This window comes from Vulpes lagopus, chromosome 4, assembly GCF_018345385.1.
Source record: "Vulpes lagopus strain Blue_001 chromosome 4, ASM1834538v1, whole genome shotgun sequence".
Lineage (NCBI taxonomy): Eukaryota > Metazoa > Chordata > Mammalia > Carnivora > Canidae > Vulpes > Vulpes lagopus.
Window position 1 is genome coordinate 67,812,108 of NC_054827.1, and position 19,147 is coordinate 67,831,254.

The 19,147-nt window shown below is 33.5% G+C and overlaps 1 protein-coding gene across 31 annotated transcripts in view; it reads right to left on the reverse strand.

The window, feature by feature from the left end:
• PPIP5K2 (diphosphoinositol pentakisphosphate kinase 2) overlaps positions 1–19,147 on the reverse strand; it is a 99,117-nt gene that overhangs the window by 30,836 nt on the left and 49,134 nt on the right. For 7 of the 31 annotated variants that reach the window (XR_005987211.1, XM_041751178.1, XM_041751182.1 and 4 more), the window contains 10 exons: positions 19,014–19,121; positions 18,809–18,925; positions 15,232–15,405; positions 12,790–12,963; positions 11,444–11,516; positions 9,783–9,902; positions 8,860–8,922; positions 7,022–7,081; positions 5,231–5,371; positions 1,412–1,537 (listed from right to left, as the gene is read on the reverse strand). Coding sequence is in view for 28 of the 31 variants with exons in the window: in XM_041751178.1 (XP_041607112.1) it covers positions 1,412–1,537; positions 5,231–5,371; positions 7,022–7,081; positions 8,860–8,922; positions 9,783–9,902; positions 11,444–11,516; positions 12,790–12,963; positions 15,232–15,405; positions 18,809–18,925; positions 19,014–19,121 (1,156 nt within the window). In the remaining 3 variants the exon portion in view is untranslated. The other 24 variants (XM_041751181.1, XM_041751180.1, XM_041751194.1 and 21 more) reach the window with 21 other exon arrangements.

Sequence of the window (19,147 nt, forward strand, 5' to 3'; positions counted from 1 at the left end):
CGTCATCAGAGTTCTTGTTTTGGTAATCATATAAATATATCACCAGTGGAGGGGGCTGGGTTGGGTCTTGAACATAGGCAGTAAGGGGAGAATATTTTAGAAGAAGAAAAATGACAGGGATTTATTCGGAGAGAAGTGAACAGTTTGGCAACACTATAGCAACAACGGCAGCTAACATTTAGTGAGTGTTTACCACATATGTCAAGTGCTTTATATATATTATTGGATTCATTTCTGATAACCTTTAAGAGACACTATTACCCTGATTTTATGACTATGAAACTGACGATCAGAGAGGTTAAGTAACTTACCCAAGGTTAAATAGCTAATAAGTAGTAGAGCTGAGATTTTAATCTAGGTTCCTCCCACTCCAAGCACAAACTCTTAACCAAGAGAATATATGAGAGCAGTAACATGAGGAAAAGAATTAAGAAATTTCCAGCGAGGATACAGTCAAAACCTCAGAGCTATCTAGAATTCTCTGAAGAATAAAAGTATAGGGTAAGAAAAAAGTCAACAGTTGAATGTCCTTGTTTGGCATAGGAACGTAGGATGAAGAAGGACCATCAAACAAGAGTAGAAGAATCAGATAATGGAAAGAACACCAAGACAGAGTGCATTGTGGAAGTTATAATGAGATAAGAGAAAAAAAAAAAGAATGAGATAAGATTTCAGGGAGGATCAATAACACAATCAAATATATCAAAAAATAAAAATAGAAAAAAGCTGGGGTGTGTGCCTGGCTCAGTTGGTAGAGCGTATGACTCTGGATCTTGGGGTTGTGAGTTCCAAGCCCCAGGTTGGGTATAAAGATTACTAAAAAATAAAACCTTAAAAAAAAAAAAAAACAGAAAAAAGTTGACAAAAGACAGTTGAATTTGATATTCACATCATTAGACTGAGAATAGAGAAGTAAAACAATGTAAAGAGGGACGCCTGGGTGGCTCAGCAGTTAAGCATCTGCCCTCAGCTCAGGGCGTGATCCTGGGGTCCTGGGGTCCGAGTCCCACATTGGGCTCCCTGTGGGAAGCCTGCTTCTCCCTCTGCCTATGTCTCTACCTCTCTCTCCGTGTCTCTTATGAATAAAAACAAAATCTTTAAAAAAAAAAACACTGTACAGAAAGAAAAAAAAATCATACGACTAAAATAATGCCTAGGCTCAAAAGAAAAGCAAAAAGAGTTCATAAGTTAGTTTGCAGAAAAGTATGACTATGAAATATATTAACAGATACAAGGGTGGGGGAGATAATTAAGAGAAAAAATATAAATACATCAATATACTACAATAACAGTTTTTACCTCTAAGAAGTATAATGATCCTTCTTAAAAACAGATTTTAAACTCAAAACACAAGCTATTACTATTCCTCCAATTGCTATACAGAATCCACAAATTCACACATACTCCTAACCTGGCTTGCTGCTTGCTTTCGTACTCTTTAAGGTAGCTGGTGGTGTTGGGAGGATCTTTGCAGGTGTATATGTATTTAAAGATATTTTTCTTCTCATTACTGGACTGGTACGTGAAGCTGTAGAGGCTGAAAAAAAAAAAACAACCCAGATATGGCAGTTCAATAATTTCTTGCTAAATCCTTACATTTTAGAAATTTCTAATTACATATTTAGTGGAGTTATGAATATACATTACAGGAGAAAATAAGACAATGCAAGGTTTATAGAGTAAATTCAGCAAAATCATCTTTCCTATAAAAAGTTCTTGTGTGCTCTTATCCAAATAGATGTTCTGTTTATACTGTAAATTATTAATAAGCATTTAGCGGTATTTACTAAAGGTATGCCAACAAGAAATAGAGCAACAGATATAATTTTATCCTGCCCTGATAGAATCTCAGATGCTTAAGGGATGGCAGAGAGCTGATGGCACAAGTTGTACTGTCTGGTTTAAAAAAAAAAAAAAAGAAAAGTGTCTCAAATTGTTTTTCTCTTAAAAATATGAAGTAAATATTCGAGGATAGTTAATTTACAAACACTATGGTCTACTAAACTATTATATTTAAGAATAAACTAATAGATTATAAGTAATAAACTGTCTTCCTATATTACTGTTGGGATTTATCTTAATGCAAGGGAATTTTATAGATTTTTTTTCTTCTTTGTAATCAAGTGGGGCAATTAAGAAGTGTAAAAAGAAAAAGCTGGGATAATTCTTAAGTTAAGTATGAAGTCCTCTGGGGAAGGACAGACCAGAGCAGGAAGCTCCTGGCATGAGCTTCTTAGTTCCTAACTGAAGGGAGATGAGGAGTCAAGAAAAAACATTTGCTAGGATGCCTAGGTGGTTCAGCAGTTGAGAGCACCTGTCTTCGGCTCAGGGCATGATCCTGGAGTCCCGGGATTGAGTCCCCCACTGGACTCCCTGCATGGAGCCTGCTTCTCCCTCTGCCTGTGTCTCTGCCTTTCTTTCTATCTCTCATTAATAAATAAATAAAATCTTTAAAAAAAATTAGCTAAAACACATTTATTTGCCTACTTTTGCAATTTGGGGGGAGGATCTGATAGCAATAAACAGCACGTCTCTAAAAAATATATATGTGGGCCAATTATAGCAAATGTGCCTTAGATGGTTGGTATTTATCTACACTGAATGAATATAAATCCCATTGGCAGAAGCTCCAAGTAGTCATTAATGACACAATATGCAAGCGATGAAAAAAAAATCCCTAAAGTAGCACGTAAAACACTATACCACTACTAAGCTCCTTCCTGCTAGCATATTTTATCCTGTTAACCTCTATCTCTAACTTGTCCAATTAGCATTTCCTCACCTTTCCCCCCAACTGATATTGTTAGTCTCCCATTGTAAGTTACTACCAGTTACCACAAAATTGATTTTGTCCTGAGGAAAAAGCCTTTCTGAATGACAGAGCATTAACAATGTCAGCTTCTTTGTTATAAACAGTACAAAATCAATACAGTTTATATTATAATGCTAATTCCTTGACAATTCAGGGAAGTAAGTATAAATAGTGTAAAAATTCTACAGTTACAGTATAAAATATAGGACTCAGATAATTTTTATTATTATAATTGGCATCTATATTCTTTACTATTCAAAAAGAAGTAAAAAACCATACACTTTAGAAGACCTGGGTTTGCTTGACCACTAACTACTTGATTTCCTCAACGGTATCTAAGCTTTTTTCTTTCAACAGTAAATTTTTCTCAAATGAAATCTTAAATAAAATGATGAAAACTGATACTCTGGTTGAAGCAGCCACAGAGACGTAAGGCCTAACCACTCCACATCCTCTTCCTCATGGAACTTCCAAAAGCTCCTGGCAATACAGACTGAAGACCAATGAACTACATGGACTTAAGCTTTATCCAACTCTACAAGCTGCATTAACTGTATTTATATTCTCATCTAATTCCCTTAGTAAGTAATGGAATAAAATTTTAAGAGAGCTAGAGGCCTTGGGGTGCAACTTGCATCCATGATATAGAGAAGAACTAATCTGAACTGGAAAAGGAATTTAATATCCTTCAATTCAACAATATACTTCAATAATACGCTCTGATGAACTGGATTCACTAACCACAGAAATAAAGCCAACATAATGTAATGGAACTACAGAATATACCTTCAGAGATGATCTTTTTGTAAATATTTCACAATTTTCTTTCCAAAAGAAACAGATGTTATTACTACTATTTCCCTTAAGTCATTTACTGAAAATCTTCTAGAGTCTAAATGGCATTGATATCTATCCTAAGTTCTAATTTAATAGAATCTTTCTTTGATCTGTTTTTTAAGATTATAAATCTTTGCCCCAGGGAAGCAGTGAAACATCAAGTATAAAGGGGGTAAAGGGTAAATGAGAATGCATTCAGGTTCCCTATTGCATGCTGGGGAGAAGCACTATCTATCCTATCAGCTAACAAAGAAAGGGAGACGAACATGCTTCGTTTTCCTGACTTTGACTTCATACTGCTCAGAGAAGTTATTTCATCTGGTTATTATCGGTTCTCAGAATCAGAGAGATTCATATGCAAATTTGAAATGAAAACCTACTTCATAAAACCATTCCTAAAAGTATTTTAGAATGCCTAGATATCTCTCCATTACCATTAATGATTCAATGTTGACCTCTGCTACCACAAGTAGGAGAAAAGGGAAGGCTACTAGACTGCAGAAATGCAGGGGGTACCATTCAGACAGCATACAATGTGAACAAAACACTGTATAATAGAATAATACAATGTGACAGCCCAAAAAAGGAGTATAACAGCAAGGAATGGAAGTGGCTTTCTTTCTAAGACCTTGGCTTTCATTCTTCAGAGAAACAGATTTACAGAATGTACTTTATGTAAAGGAGATCAGTATACACTGACAGTTTGTGACTTTCCGAAGATATGATTAGTCCCAGCACCATTCTTAACAGAGCAGAGCATGCTTGCCCCAACCTGATGCTTCCTAAACTGGAAAATCCAATGTGCTGAAGGATCCAACAGAGCTGAGAATGACAGTAGCCACTGGATTTCTCATACCCCAAAACGGTAGCCCTAAAGATTTCCCAAAATGATGTTCCTCACCACAGCACAAACGAATGTTTAAACATGCCACCAAAAACATGTTTTCTCAAAAGGGAAGTTCTGGCAAGTCTGGGTTTGCAGCTTTCCTTGCAGAGAAAACTTAGCTGTTTCTACACTAATGCAACTCTCTCAAAAGGGAGGTGGGATATGATACACGGTTTCTAAAACTTACTGAGCCATGAATCCCTTTTCTTCACACAATGAATAAACCTTTTCAGAATATTTTCTAAAGAACTTGAAAACCCTTTTGTCCTAATTTGCTCTCTTTAGTTTTTAGTCAAGGGCTTCATCTTATTCAACACCCAAAGGTGTGGGGATGGGCATGTGTGCATGTGTGGGTTACCGATGAATGATATTTTGTAATTTTTAAAAAGTTTATTATAAAATGACACATGATAAGAATGTGAAAAAAAGGCCATGACTCTATATTGTTGACTTCTATTGTTGGGTCTTAGATTTTTCTTTTTCCTTTTGGGAAGGAAAAAGATTTTGAGGAGGAGTCAAGAAATGTGGCACACTGCAAGTAATGCTCCTTTATACCTCCTTCTGTCCTAAAATTCTATTCATTACCACTACTTGAGTTTGTCATAATTCTTCTTATGTTCAGATAATATCTACTGCCACAAAATAACAATAATAATAACAATAATAATAATAAAAATAAAAAATAATAATCCTACAGATTTCAGGGCTCTTCCGTGGAACTTCACTTGATGGAGAAGCAATGGAAGCAAGAAATTCATCCACCTGCTTTAAAGACAGGGCATTGTGAAGAGTCTCTAGAGGACAAATAGATGGCACCATGGAATACAATTCAAAGCCTGAAAAAAAGAAATGAAAAAAATTTGGATAATTAAAAAAAGAATCATTAACTAAGAAGAAAGAAGACCATTGCTTAGAACTGTATGGGTTAGGTCTTTCCAATCTATTACATGCAAACACATGAGATATCTGAAGTCATGACACCAGATGCTATGCGATATGGGGTTGGAACAGGATGTGACAAAGATTTCATTTTAAATGTAATCACATAGTACAGCATGCACACAATTTTATACTATATTTTGGTAAAATCTAAGAATGATACTTAAAGAAAAACCCTGGGGGAAAAACAGAAAACATTATATTGTTTCAGTTTTTACTTTAAAAAAAATCAGGTCTACTTGACAGGTGAATTAAGTTGATGCCATGATGTGTCCCTGATGCCAGGATGCTAAAATTAACTTCTTGTTGAAGAATAATTATGTTGTAATTACTTGTGAAGTAGTGATTTAAAATAGCTTTTCTAATCATACCAAGGCCAACAATAACTCTCTTAGTGTGACCTGAAAACAACATTCATTCAATTATGCTGAAAATCAAATTTCAAAACACATTTTACCTACCTTTATTGAATTAACTCAATAATTCTATTGTTGAAATTGCTAGCTGAGTAAAGTCAGGCCAAGTAAAAAGCAATACAAAATACAGACAAATTTGCATTCAACAATGGCACAGAAATACAAAAATTTCATGAAACAAACCATGCACATATATATTAATACCATCAGTGAAACAAAAACCCTTAAATATACAGTTTTTTTAAACAAATAGGATATTGGTTATTTGCTTTTTATAAAAATTGCCTATTTATTTAAACTTTATTCAACTGAATGGCTTTTAAAATTGCTTTCATAAACAACTAAAATAACAAGTCCTTCTGTATCTATTCTTTCCAAAATTCAAACTAATTTTCCTCCAAAGGAAATATTTTTAATACTTAATATTTTATATAAAGGCTAGTATCATTAAATAAAAAAGTAAAAATTAATCAAACTCAAATAGACTGTAAACCCTCTGCTTCAATACGCACGTGCTCATTTTAACAGTGACTGGTATTTACTAAATTTGGGGAGGAAATAGTGACCTGAGAACTGCCTATGTATTGACTGAAGTAGGGAAACTATGGTTAAGAGAGAATCTAATCTTCCTATGAAAATAAAATGAAATTTTATGAAAATAACAAAAAAGTTTATAAAACCAGTATGTTTGATTTTCAGGTGCAAACCAAAGCATGACGGAACATTACATATACTCAAAAACAAAACAAAACAGAAACTATATACCATAACAGCAGCTAAAGCACCTAAAATAAGCATTAAAAAATTAGGCTTGCACAAGTATTACATTTTTTAAAGTACAAGATTCATGCAAATACACGCAAACCCTTTCTTTGCATTACACTAAACTTAATAATGTGATTTTTTTTTATCCTTCCTCAGAATGCTTGCAAGTGTTTTGTGACAACTATTTCCTTGCATTTGCCTGTTAGATATTTTAACAGACAAATAACAACAGAATCAAGTTCTTCTGGACTACATTTTTCCCCCATTTATCTTTAGTAAACTCTGTAATTAATCCACAATGAAAGGGTTAGCGCAGCAATTTAAAAAGCCACCCTGCTGTCATGTTTAGAAGCTATAAAAACATACCACTGGAGCCTAGACATTCCACAGAGGAAACGGACCAGCACCTATAGAGGTGTAGGTGTTCTGCACAGAGGCCCAGAAAATAAGGTAAAGCACTGTCAGAAGATACTTGTTTCACCATGTTCCTTGAACTAAAGATGAAGGGAGGGGTAAGTCCATGATATGTATTAAGATGGAAATAACATAAAAGTTAGGGGAAATAAAAAGTCAAAGAGTCAAATGACAATTCATAGGACAGATAAGACAACACAGAATAAAAGAGAAAAAAATCTTGAAAACTCAAAAGAAACATTTCTAGAGTTGAAAGGAATGCATTTTACATGCATTAAGTCACACGGGTGGAAAACCCACATTTAAAAAAAAAAGTCTTAGCCAAAGGAATATAAAGTTACTCTATTTTCTGTTAAATTTAACCATTTTTTTTTAAAGTTTCAGTAAACACAGATTTCTCCTATATAAAATTTGCAATACTGGCTATAAATACAAAAGCATTCCACACAAAAACTATAGTCAGTCTTAAACCTGCAATGTCTCTTCTTAGAATTTTGTGGCTTCTGTTTTTCTTGTGACTTTGGTTTTTCTTCTAAGAGGTTCTTATGCATGTGGGTTCTTTAGAAGCTGCAGCTGTATCAAATAAGGATCTTTTTCTTCAGAAAGTAGCATTTAAAGAGCTACAAAGGAGGGAAAGCACATCAGGCTTTAAGGGCTAAATTTTCTCTTGTTGAGGATGAGATCTTCTTACTTCACCTCCAGGAAATATTTAGTGCACTGTTATTTAAGTGTACTGTTAAAGGATCCAGAAAGGAGGAAAATGACTATAAACTGTGTTTAATCCTTTAGTTTCATATAAGTTTTTCAAAGACTTGACTTGAGTTTTTGAAAGATTTATTTGTAGTTAAAAAGAAAAAAAATCCAGGGATAAAAGTTATCTTCCTTCCAAATAAAAGCAGAAATCTGTATGTTTTCTTTCAAATTCTTTGATCCTCAATTATTTAAAAATGATCTGTAAATACTCCCTCTTGTCCAAGAAGAACAAGTTCTGTGTAAGAAAGCTGTAATAGTGTAACGATTCAGTTTATAAACAATGGCCATGAAACACTTCACTGTTCAGCCTCAGAAATTGAATTTAATTGAACTAGCTTTCTAGATTTTTAGCATAGTCGTCTTCCTATTGTGAGTTCTCCAAATTTTAACAAAAAGTGGTATCAAAAAAAAAAAATCGGTTGCTTGACAACAGCAAACCATATTGCTATATGAGAACAAAGTGAATGCTAGATGAAGTTATTGGAGTGCTCCAGACCAAATTGAGTTTTGCTTTAGACAAAGAGCCACAGATATTACACAGTGAAATCTGCATCTCCTGGTTCCCAAGAACTTTTCAAAGACACCTCTCTTTTGGTTATTTGACAAGTGTGGCTGTGTATTTTTATTAAGTAACTCAATAAAACAACCATGTGATCAGAAAACAAATTAGGAAGAAAAAAACATTAAAATGATTAAGAATTAAAAAGAAAACAATACTAATTGTTGTATTTTTAAAATTTGTGTAGACTGATCACTTGAGAAATTAGAAGGGATTTTTAGGTGCCAATTTAATATTAATACTCATCATTGTGATCATTTAAAACTTTGATGAGTGATGTTAAATGATTGTGTAAATTACAACTGAAGAAGGGAGCTAGACAGTATCAATACTTTGGATGAGTAAGTTGGAATTATATGCCAACTGAAATTTAAGAATGGAGAAATGAATGATACTGTATACCCCACAGTTTGAAATAAAAGAAAAATAAAAAAGGATGAAGCAGGGGAGTATCTTTTAAAATAAAAGCAAAACGTACCATTGGTTGGGTGTCGAGCAAATGAGATAGAAAACCTTTTAACAGCAGAACCGCGTGTGGCGTCTGAGAAAGAGAAAAACAGGTACCTGAAATTCGTAATAGCTACCAAAAGAAGGACACTTAAAAAAAGAGGGAAAAAACGAATATATAAGGAGGTTAGAATTAGGTGACATGCAGAAGGGAATGAAAGAGGGTACTGGTTAAAAGTAAAATGGCTTGATGATAGAGGCAAAGTGTTTAATGAAATATACAAAAGAAAGAAAAGCAGGATGAGCCAGCAATTCTGGTAAATCCATGTTTTACTGACTTAAGTAAATTTGTGGATATATGAGAAAAAGTTTTAAATACATCTAATCCAGAAAGGGCTAACAAAAGGCACAGGCTTCCATGAGCCTCAAAAGACAATTTGAATATATACCTTTAAGGTATATTAATAGTGAGAGGCTCTCCAACTAGGGATTCTAAAATATTCTCATCCTATGTTTATTTCTATAAAAATATTACCAGAAGATTGTCTTCTACTTACAAATATTCTGTTCACTTTATTTCATTTAGATCACTATCGGTAAGTAAAATGAGGGATAACAATGAACAAATGTTTAAAAGATCAAAGATTTATTCTTCATAGTATGGCTTACTGACCGTCTAAAAGACCATTACACATGATGCAGTTCTGTCACATTTCGACAAACTGTTCATTGAATGAGTACTGTATGTCTAACTACAATTAACTCTTTGATGAAACATGGATCCAAGCCATAGGTAAGAGAGCAGTGATTGTCATTTAGGTGCTGGGTTTCACTAAAGGATGCTACAATTCCAGTTGAATCAGTGGACTTAGGCTTGCCTTTGAGAAGTACCGTATGCTCATGGGTGTGTGCAGGAGTGTGGATATGAATCTGTGTGTGCATGTGTGCACATACCATCTATGCAGCCAGAAGAAGTCAGCTTTTTACGATGAGTACGAGCATAATCCTGTAGGTTAGGTGCGCTTGAAGAACCCCCGAGCACCGAGGTGCTAAACAGGCCCGCACAGTGAGACCCTGATGGGAGTTAGAGAAAATACATACACAACGGGTGTTCTTCCATTCACATTGGGAATTCATGCAGCATGCAATAACATGGCTCTTACCACACTTAGCTGGCAGTGCCTTGAACAGACTCACAATTCATTTATAATGTAGACTTTAATATAATCACTACCACCACTTATCATATGTACAAATGAGGGTATTTATTAACACTGGGTAAAATGTTGCCTTTAGAGAAAATAATATGTCTACACCATAATCAGACATACATATATTAAAAGCATTAAAATACTAATACAGAAATTAATTTAGGTTGATAAGGGATACTGTCAGTTTGCATGAACAGTTCATATAAAAAAAACATTCCTAGCACAAATGTAGCCATAATAGAGCAATATTTTTTAATGTGTGTCTGTAAATGAAGAATCCTTTCTGATACCTCTGAGTTAAAAATCATTAATGCATGTTACAAAATGAAGCAAATTAAAGCTTACTAATTTGTGAGAAGACCATGTGAGAACAATTCCTTGTAGGTCATCCAGGCCTAAACACCTTAAATTTATAATACTTAAATGTCTTCAGATCTTAATTAATAAGACCCCATGAAACACATTATTAACAAATAAAACACAGCCAGTATAAACTGACGCTTAATTTGTAGGAAAAGTATTTACACCCAAGCAAAACTTTTAGCATTTGGTAAAGATTAAATAAATTTCTATCAAATATGTTATGATACATAAAGTAAGATAATGTGGGAATATTAAAAGCTGTCAACATAAACTATATATAATTAAGGAAGATCTTTAATAGGCATCAACAAACAGTTCATAAACTTAGTATGTAGATCAAAGTATATAGTTGAAACTTATTTATGCTTTTATTAAAACTATTTAGACAACTATTTATAGAGAAAATACTATGCCACTTACTCCATATAGTTTATCAGCAATGAGCTTAAAACTGATAAGTTTCAGTGTTGCTTTGCAATACTATTTGCAAAGAACCAATTATGTTCTACAGGTCAGTAATGAGTAACAACTGCCCCTATGCATTAGTTTTGCTTTGGTTTTCCTTAGGAGATAATCAAAAGGAAAATTAACACACCAAGAAAGGGCTTAAAACACTCCCCACTTTTTTTATCAGGAAAGAAGAAGGTTTTTTGTTTCTTTTTAGCAGAAGGTTCTTTTTTGTATGCAATGGCATATTTACAATTTTATCAGCCAGGAAAAATGAAATTTCCTTCCTCATTAAAATATTTTGGGATTTTAATGTATAGAATACAAAAACTAGCTTTGATAACTGGACTAAGTAGCTTACACTGCAGACATTCAAAACAGTTATAAATCAAATTAAATGCTGTTTCTTGTTCATTCTATTGAAACCTTACTGTATACTTTGAGTTGTACAACACAACATTTTAAAATTAATACAGGTTAAATAAAAACTAAAGCATAGCATTTGGTCATGCTTTCATCACTGAAGAGTTTTACATGTGTGCAAAATAGCAAGTTGAAGAAGGTTTGGAATAGAATTTCTTTTAGACCACATACCTACAGTAGGGTTCTGCTTCTGTTCCACAAGAGTTCTTGGTGTTCTCAAATAATTAGCATTTTCAGATACAACCTGTGCAAGGAAAGTAAAATAAATGAGGTAAAACAGTAAAATCAATTCAAAAGTCCATACTTCATTTGCAGCCTGTTCCAGACAGACAAAGGTTAATAAGCTGTATGATAAATATTAGTAGAAATACATAAAACATGAAAGATCATGCAAGATCCCCTTCTGAAGGGAGTCCATTTCATATGAAGTCCTTGCAATGAAGTGGTGCGAAGCAGGCATTCAGAATGAAATATCATGTATGAAACAAGACAGATGAAAAGAAACAATTAATAGATTGATATAATTTCACTCTTAAAAGAAGCCAAATGCCCACTCTTAAACAGCTCCTGTATTTGAAGGGGGGGAAAAACAATCACAAACAAAAGAAAAGACAGACAGAGACTGTTGAGGTCACCATACAATTACTGATCCATGCACGGGCTTTATCAGAGTAACCTTTAAATATTCACAGCCTTAATGGATACCATAATCCCTTTTCCTATAATTAAATGCATTATATTTCCAAAAGGAAATTGCTGAAATTCTTGGAAAAGTCATGTGTAACAGCAGACCTTCCATTGTTAAGACAGAAAAACCCAAAAAACCCCTAGTATCTTAAATTTCCAAATGTCATCACAGAAAGTCCTTCTGAAGTCCTTTTATTTTGGCCCATATTGTTGATGGGCACCTATATATTGCATTCTCTTATAAAGAGAGCATTAAAATATACAACTCAAAAAAACACCAAACTGAATGTATCCTTAAATTAGATACTTCCAGATAATGGAATAATGAGGGAGAGAACAATTAGTATTAGATGTACCCTGCTAATTAACACAGGACCACATAAATTTTGATACTGTAAAAAATGTTCATATTCTCAGCAAATTCCAAATGGAATCTAATTTTTCAATTATGGGCAAAAAGGCTATTACATTTTCTTACCATCAAATTAGGTAATCTTGTTTCTAAATGTTTTAAAGGACAACTATGTCAAAAAAGATTTCTTTCCTTTTTAAAGTTTTTTATTAACACGCTAAAGTTCCAGGAGTGTAAAATTTATTGATTTAATTTTTAAATCCTGGATATTTAAAACCCTCCCAGTAAAAATCCTAAACACATGCAATATAAGAGGTTTTTTTTCCTCTTATCACAAACATTATTCAATAACGTAAAAATTAAAATACAGAAGGATTTACTCTGATGTTAAATATAAGGGATTAGATGTCCTCAAAGACAGCTGTTTGTTGCTCTGAATGCGGGTAGGAAAATGTTTAATGAAGTAAAGTTTAAAAACCTGTTGCCATGAGCCAAAAATACTGGATGTGAAAGCCAATGATTTGGGGGAGACAGGGGAAGAAGTGATTTGTTCCCCTGATCTGCGTCTTCGACGCCCAGTACCCACACCACTGGTATAATGCAGCCAGGTACCAGTACCCTCTGGGCTAGACACACTCAGGGGGCTCTCTTCCTGGAAGTGAGAAAGGGGGCAAAAAAAAAAAAAAAAAAAAAAAGCAGAGCATGCAAAGTTAGATACAACAGAGCCAAATGATCAGAAAGAAAAAAAAATACAGTTTGTTTGCATTTTTTTTACCAATTTTTAAGAAACTATTAAACAGTAATTGGGAGCCAAATATTTCAAATATTTGAGAAACTGACAGGAATGACTTATAAATCTAATTGTATGTGATAACAATTATAAGAATTACCTTATCTTAAGTATACAAAATATTGATACTGCTTAATAGTTGTCCCTTCTCCCTTAAATATATATGGAAAGATTTAACAATTATCTGTTTTAGCAACTTTTAGAATATTAAAGCATTATGCTTAATTTTAAATATTCAAGATGTTCTACGCTATAACTCAGTAACCTTTCAACCCAAAGCACTAAAGAACCGTGCAAAGGGTTAAAGAAATTATATGATGTAGAAAAGACAACCTGTCTGCCAGACATTAATAAAGAGAGAGAGAAGATGGATTCAAATTGCACTTGCTTCCACTTTCAAGCTATTTATTTGTCTACCCCCTCCAATAATTATTTATAGAGTTCAGTAAGCAAAACATGCAGCAAACATCATCAGTTACATGTTTGCATGTTCAGGTTTCAGACAGTGAGGACAGAGTAAAATCTACTTGCACAAAATGAAGAGAATAGTCTTTTTCTCTGTGTGTCTTTTGGAAGTACAAACTTCTGATATCCATGGAGATGGTGGACGCTGGAAAAAGTCTTCAAGGTTTTACTTGAATAATTTACCTTATGGAAGTAAAAGTTTAGCATGGCATAGAAATAATCTCTTGAAAGCAACTATTTAAGTATTTATGAGAAAAAGGTTTATAAATGTGTTCTGTGTCTTAAAAATTAAAAAAGGGCAGTGATTTTGTTGAAGATTTTACAAATACAAATGTGCTGCAAAATGAAGACTCACAACACAGTTGGCTGTATCAGTGTGCTTTGAGAAGGTTTAATGGTGAAATTTCGAACAATCTGATTAATTTACAGATTGCTTTGTTCAACAACATCAAAATCACTGCCCTCACACGATGGTAGTTTAAGTTATATTAATGTCATTTCCCAAATTTCTGAAATTAAAGATACCTGAACATAACCCCAGGTTTCTCATTTTTTAATTAAGCTATACTAGAACATAGATCCAAATTCTAGTTATTAGTCATCCTCTTTTATGATTAACTTAAAATATCACAAATCACAGAAACCCTAACCAGTAAATCTCCATTATAAAATTACCACAATCTATTTATTGATGGGTGTTTTTACTACATAATTGTTAAATTGGCTCACATATATATTTGAAATTTGAGAGTCATAAAGCACTTTTGTTTATATAATTTGGGGCTACAGCAATGAGCATAATTCTTCTGTTGTTGTTGTTTACGTTCTAATTCACCAAATGCTAGATAAATGTTATACTTAATTATTACAACTCAGCATATTTAATTATCAACAAAAATATTTTTCTAACTTAAAAATTGAGGGCTGTTTTCATCTTAAAATCTTGCTCTATACATTAACTTGAGAATTTAGAAAACATTTTTATAAGCTGGGAGAATCATCCTATAGAGAATATAGATAACTTAAAATAAAGGCATTTAAATTATAAAAATGTATACTGGTGTTAAAGATTTACTTAACAAGTTACATTCCAACTGTTCAACTTTCCTGTTAAATCTTATTTTGGTAGTTATTTACATGTTATTCTACTAGAGAACATAAGAATTAGCCTTCCTTAATTGTAGATCTTAATACAAAAGCAAATTTTCAACTGAATTTTCAAATTTTTATACTGATTTTTGCATCAGGCTAAAAACTTAGAGTTTCATCTTAATCTACAGTATCATTGGAATCAGTTGTTGAAGAATTTCCGACAGTTCCTCTCAACTTTCAGGTAAATATTATTCTCTGCCTATTAAATCAGACTTTTAAAAAAGTTCCTTATTCGAATAACCTAAAGTAACAGGACAGAAAAACAGATCAGTTTTCAAAGGTCTCGTTTTACTGTCTATTGAACTTTGTTATGAAAACTATACATAAAGCTCCAGATTCTTAATCTTTTTTTAACAGCCTCTATATTTTAAAAATATTTATTAGAAAAAGAGGCAAAGTTGACAATTAAAAATCTCTTAGGTTTCCACACTCCATAATTAAAGCTGTATTTTCTTTTCTGTTTTATTAAAATATAGTTAGTTTATTTTATGAAAAACATGCTCTGACACATACACTTACTTCATTTGTAGCCATCTTCCTAGATCTTGGAAGTGGAGACTTCCTGTGTATATGAATTGGCTCTGATACCATAGGTTTGAACAGTATCACAGCACGATCAGTCTCATCTTTTTTAGAAGTATGTGGTTCATCATCATTATCAATTTTAAAAGATCTCCTGCCTTCATTCTGTGGGCAAAGAATACAACATATAAAATTCAGGTAAAGCAAGAGTTTCTTATGATAAATTTAATCACCAATTGGGGAAGTCAGTTGAAGCACATGTACAAGTTTGCTGATTCAAATGAATCAATATTATTTGAATTTTTACAATAGCCTAGTATTATATGGGTACCATAAAACAGATGACAGAGTTCCTGACTTTAAGAAATACACTAAAAACTAAACAGTGACAAAAACAAGGCATATAAAACTAAATGCTTAATTATATTTCATCAAATGCCAACATAAATAAGAAATAATAATAAAGGACACTAATAAAAAACAGAGATAAGCTTTTTTATACAGCAATGTCATTGGCATGAGCACAAAGTAAAACACCATTTTAGGGTAGCCCCGGTGGTGCAGCAGTTTGGCGCCGCCTGCAGCCTGGGGTGTGATCCTGGAGACCTGGGATCGAGTCTCACATTGGGCTCCCTGCATGGGGCCTGCTTCTCCCTCTGCCTGTCTCTCTGCCTCTCTCTCTGTGTGTCTATGAATAAATAAATAAAATGTAAAAAAATAAAAAACCCACCATTTTAATTTATAAATTTCAGAATATTTAAATTCTATTCCAAATATTCCCAATACATGTGATGACTACATACACAAATAATCATATGATGACTTACTAAATATTTACTGGGTTTGTACCAAGACAAATAGGATAGAGTCCGAGATAAAAAAAACAAATTTGAAAAAGTTATATCAAATATTTATCTATAATAGAATGGGTAAATTGGGGTATAGTCATATATTAAAACATATAATTTAAAGCAATAACAATGAATAGGCTAAAAGTAAGTACAATTACATCAACGAATCTCACAAATGTAACATCAGCCAAAAGAAGTCAAGCAGAAGTACAGAAAAACATGCATCAAAATAAGGAGTATAGGAAATAGAGGAACTTCTTTAACTGGTTAAAGGATATCTAAAATCTTGACAGAATCATCACAGTTAATGAATCATTGAAATATTACTGAGCCCACCATTACTAATTCTACTCAATACCATTTGTCATCATTCATAGGTATGATCATATCTGCAGAAAATCCAAATGACTCTATGGATAAATTACTAGAATGAGTAACAGCATGTTAGTAAGGTCATTAGTTATAAAATCTTCACACAAAAATGAGTTAAAATTCAATACAATAAGAAACAATGAAATTCATATATTTTTTAAAGATTTATTTATTCATGCGAGACACAGACTGAGAGAGAGAGAGGCAGAGACACAGGCAGAGGGAGAAGCAGGCTCCCTGCAGGGAGCCTGACTGTGGGACTCAATCCTGGATCCCGGGATCATGATCTGAGTCGAAAGCAGGCGCCCGATCACTGAGCCACAGAAAATGAAATTTAAATAAATCCTTTATGATAGCATAAAAACATAAAGAACTAGGAATTAATGTGATAAAGATACAAGACATACAAACCCTTAATTTTATCAAAAAGATACAAAAAAGCTAAATAAATTCAGAGATAAATTGAGTCCTTAGAATAATGGATCTACTATTGTTAAGTGTTATCTCCCTCAAAACTGATCTGCAAAATTTATGTAATCTCAACCGAAATCCCCCAAAAAGTTCTCTTTGGAATATTTTGCTTTAGTTTGAGAATGAAGAAGTGTTTACTTTTTTTTGGAGGGGACAGAGAAGGTCAGAGAGTAGCCTTCACACCCAGCCCAGAGACAAACTTAGGCTGGATTTCATGACACTGAGATCATGACCTGAGACCAAATCAACAATCGGATGCTTAACTGACTGAGCTCCCAGGTGCCCTGAGAATTAAGTGTTTAGTGTCAACACTTCTACTCAACACCATATTGGTCCAAGCCAGGAGCACTTCATAAAAAAGCACATCCACATGGCCAATAAACATGAAAATTGCTAATCCTTACTGGTCATGAGGATAATGTAAATTTAAACTACAACAAAATCCCTCAAAATAGCCCCATAATGATCATACCAAGTGCTGACAAAGATATGGCTGTATCGTTAGAAAACTATTTGATTGTATTTTCTAAACTTGAACATATGCATACTCTATGACCTAGTAATTTTACTCTCTAATGTATATCCAAAAGAAATGTGTATACACGTTCACCAAAAGACTTTTACAAAAATGTTCATAAAAGCACTCATCTTCATAGCTTGAACTGGAAATAAATGATTAGAGTGAAACAGATGAGCACACTTCACTGTATTTATTTATATTTGTTGTTGCCACGTAATCCTACATGACAACAAAAGTGAAGAACAGACTGGATAAATCTCATAAACATAATCAAAGAAAGAAGCTAAACCCACCCGACATCCCCCCAAAAGCATGTATTTTGTGATTTCATTTATAAAAAGTTCAAACAATAGGCATAATTAAAATATGGTACTAGGAAAGCCTGGGTGGCTCAGCTGTTGAGCATCTGCCTTCGGCTTAGGGCGTGATCCTGGAGTTCTGGGATCGAGTTCCACATCAGGCTCCTGTGAGGAGCCTGCTTCTCTCTCTGCTTGTGTCTCTGCCTCTCTCTGTGTTTCTCATGAATAAATAAATAAAATCTTAATAAAATAAAGTAAAATAAAATAAAAGATGGTGCTAAAGGTCACAATAGTAGGTATCTTTGGGGAGAAGACAGAGGTTGTGATAGGAGGGGCAAGACTGGGTGTTTTGGAATGATGATATTATTCTATCTAGAACCTAGCTGGCTGTTTTGTAATTGTGTTCATTCTGTAATACATCATTAAGCTATACATCTATGATTCTTCAATATGAATTATAACAGTAAAAAGTTTTAAATTGAGTTATGCATTTAACTTTATAAGGTTATTATGAGGATTAAAATCTTTAATACTTAGCACAGTATTTATTTAGCACAAGTGTTTATTTAGCACAGTGTTTACCACGCACTAGTCCTCAAGTAATACAACAACCAAAACCAGAACTAAAACTATAGTTAAGCATTCTAAATACTGGCCTAAAAAAATAGAAAAAATCTAAATAAAATAAAAAATTTTAGCACGCTTAGGCATATTGTCTGCTCAGGGTGCCTGGATGGCTTAGTCATTTAAGCATCTGCCTTTGGCTCAGGTCATGATTCCAGGGTCCTGCTATTGACCCCATGTTGGGCTCCCTGCTCAGTGGGGAGCCTGCTTCTCCCTCTGCCGGCCTGCCTACTCATGCTTTCTTGCCTTCTCTCTCTCTTTAAACAAACAAACAAACAAACAAACAAACAAAGTTGTCCACCCAAATCATACATAAAGAAATTATATTATCTTGCTACTTAGTAGTTGGGACAAGAATTGAAGGACATTAATAGGAAATTCTTAAAGGAACCTTATGAAAATCTAGAAGATGAGAGTTGCATCTTTATTACCTCTCTTGAAGCTGGTCTATAGCCATAGCCAGATGGTAAATTTTTGTCTTCTTCGCATCCTTTAGCTCCTGGACTAAAATGTAATTCAACATGAAAACGTTCCTCTGAGGAGAGATCCTAAAAAATATAGAATATTTCCAAAATGAAAAGCTACAGGCTATTTAATTACCCCTGGTAAAACACACAAATCAAGAACTCTCGTTACCTTATTAGGATCCTCATAAAGCATGATCACAATCTGAGTCATGTAATTGAGTTCATTGACAACATTTAAGTAATCCATAGCTCGTTTCCACTGTTCATCCTTTGATTCCTAAACAAAAAGTATATGGTAAGCAT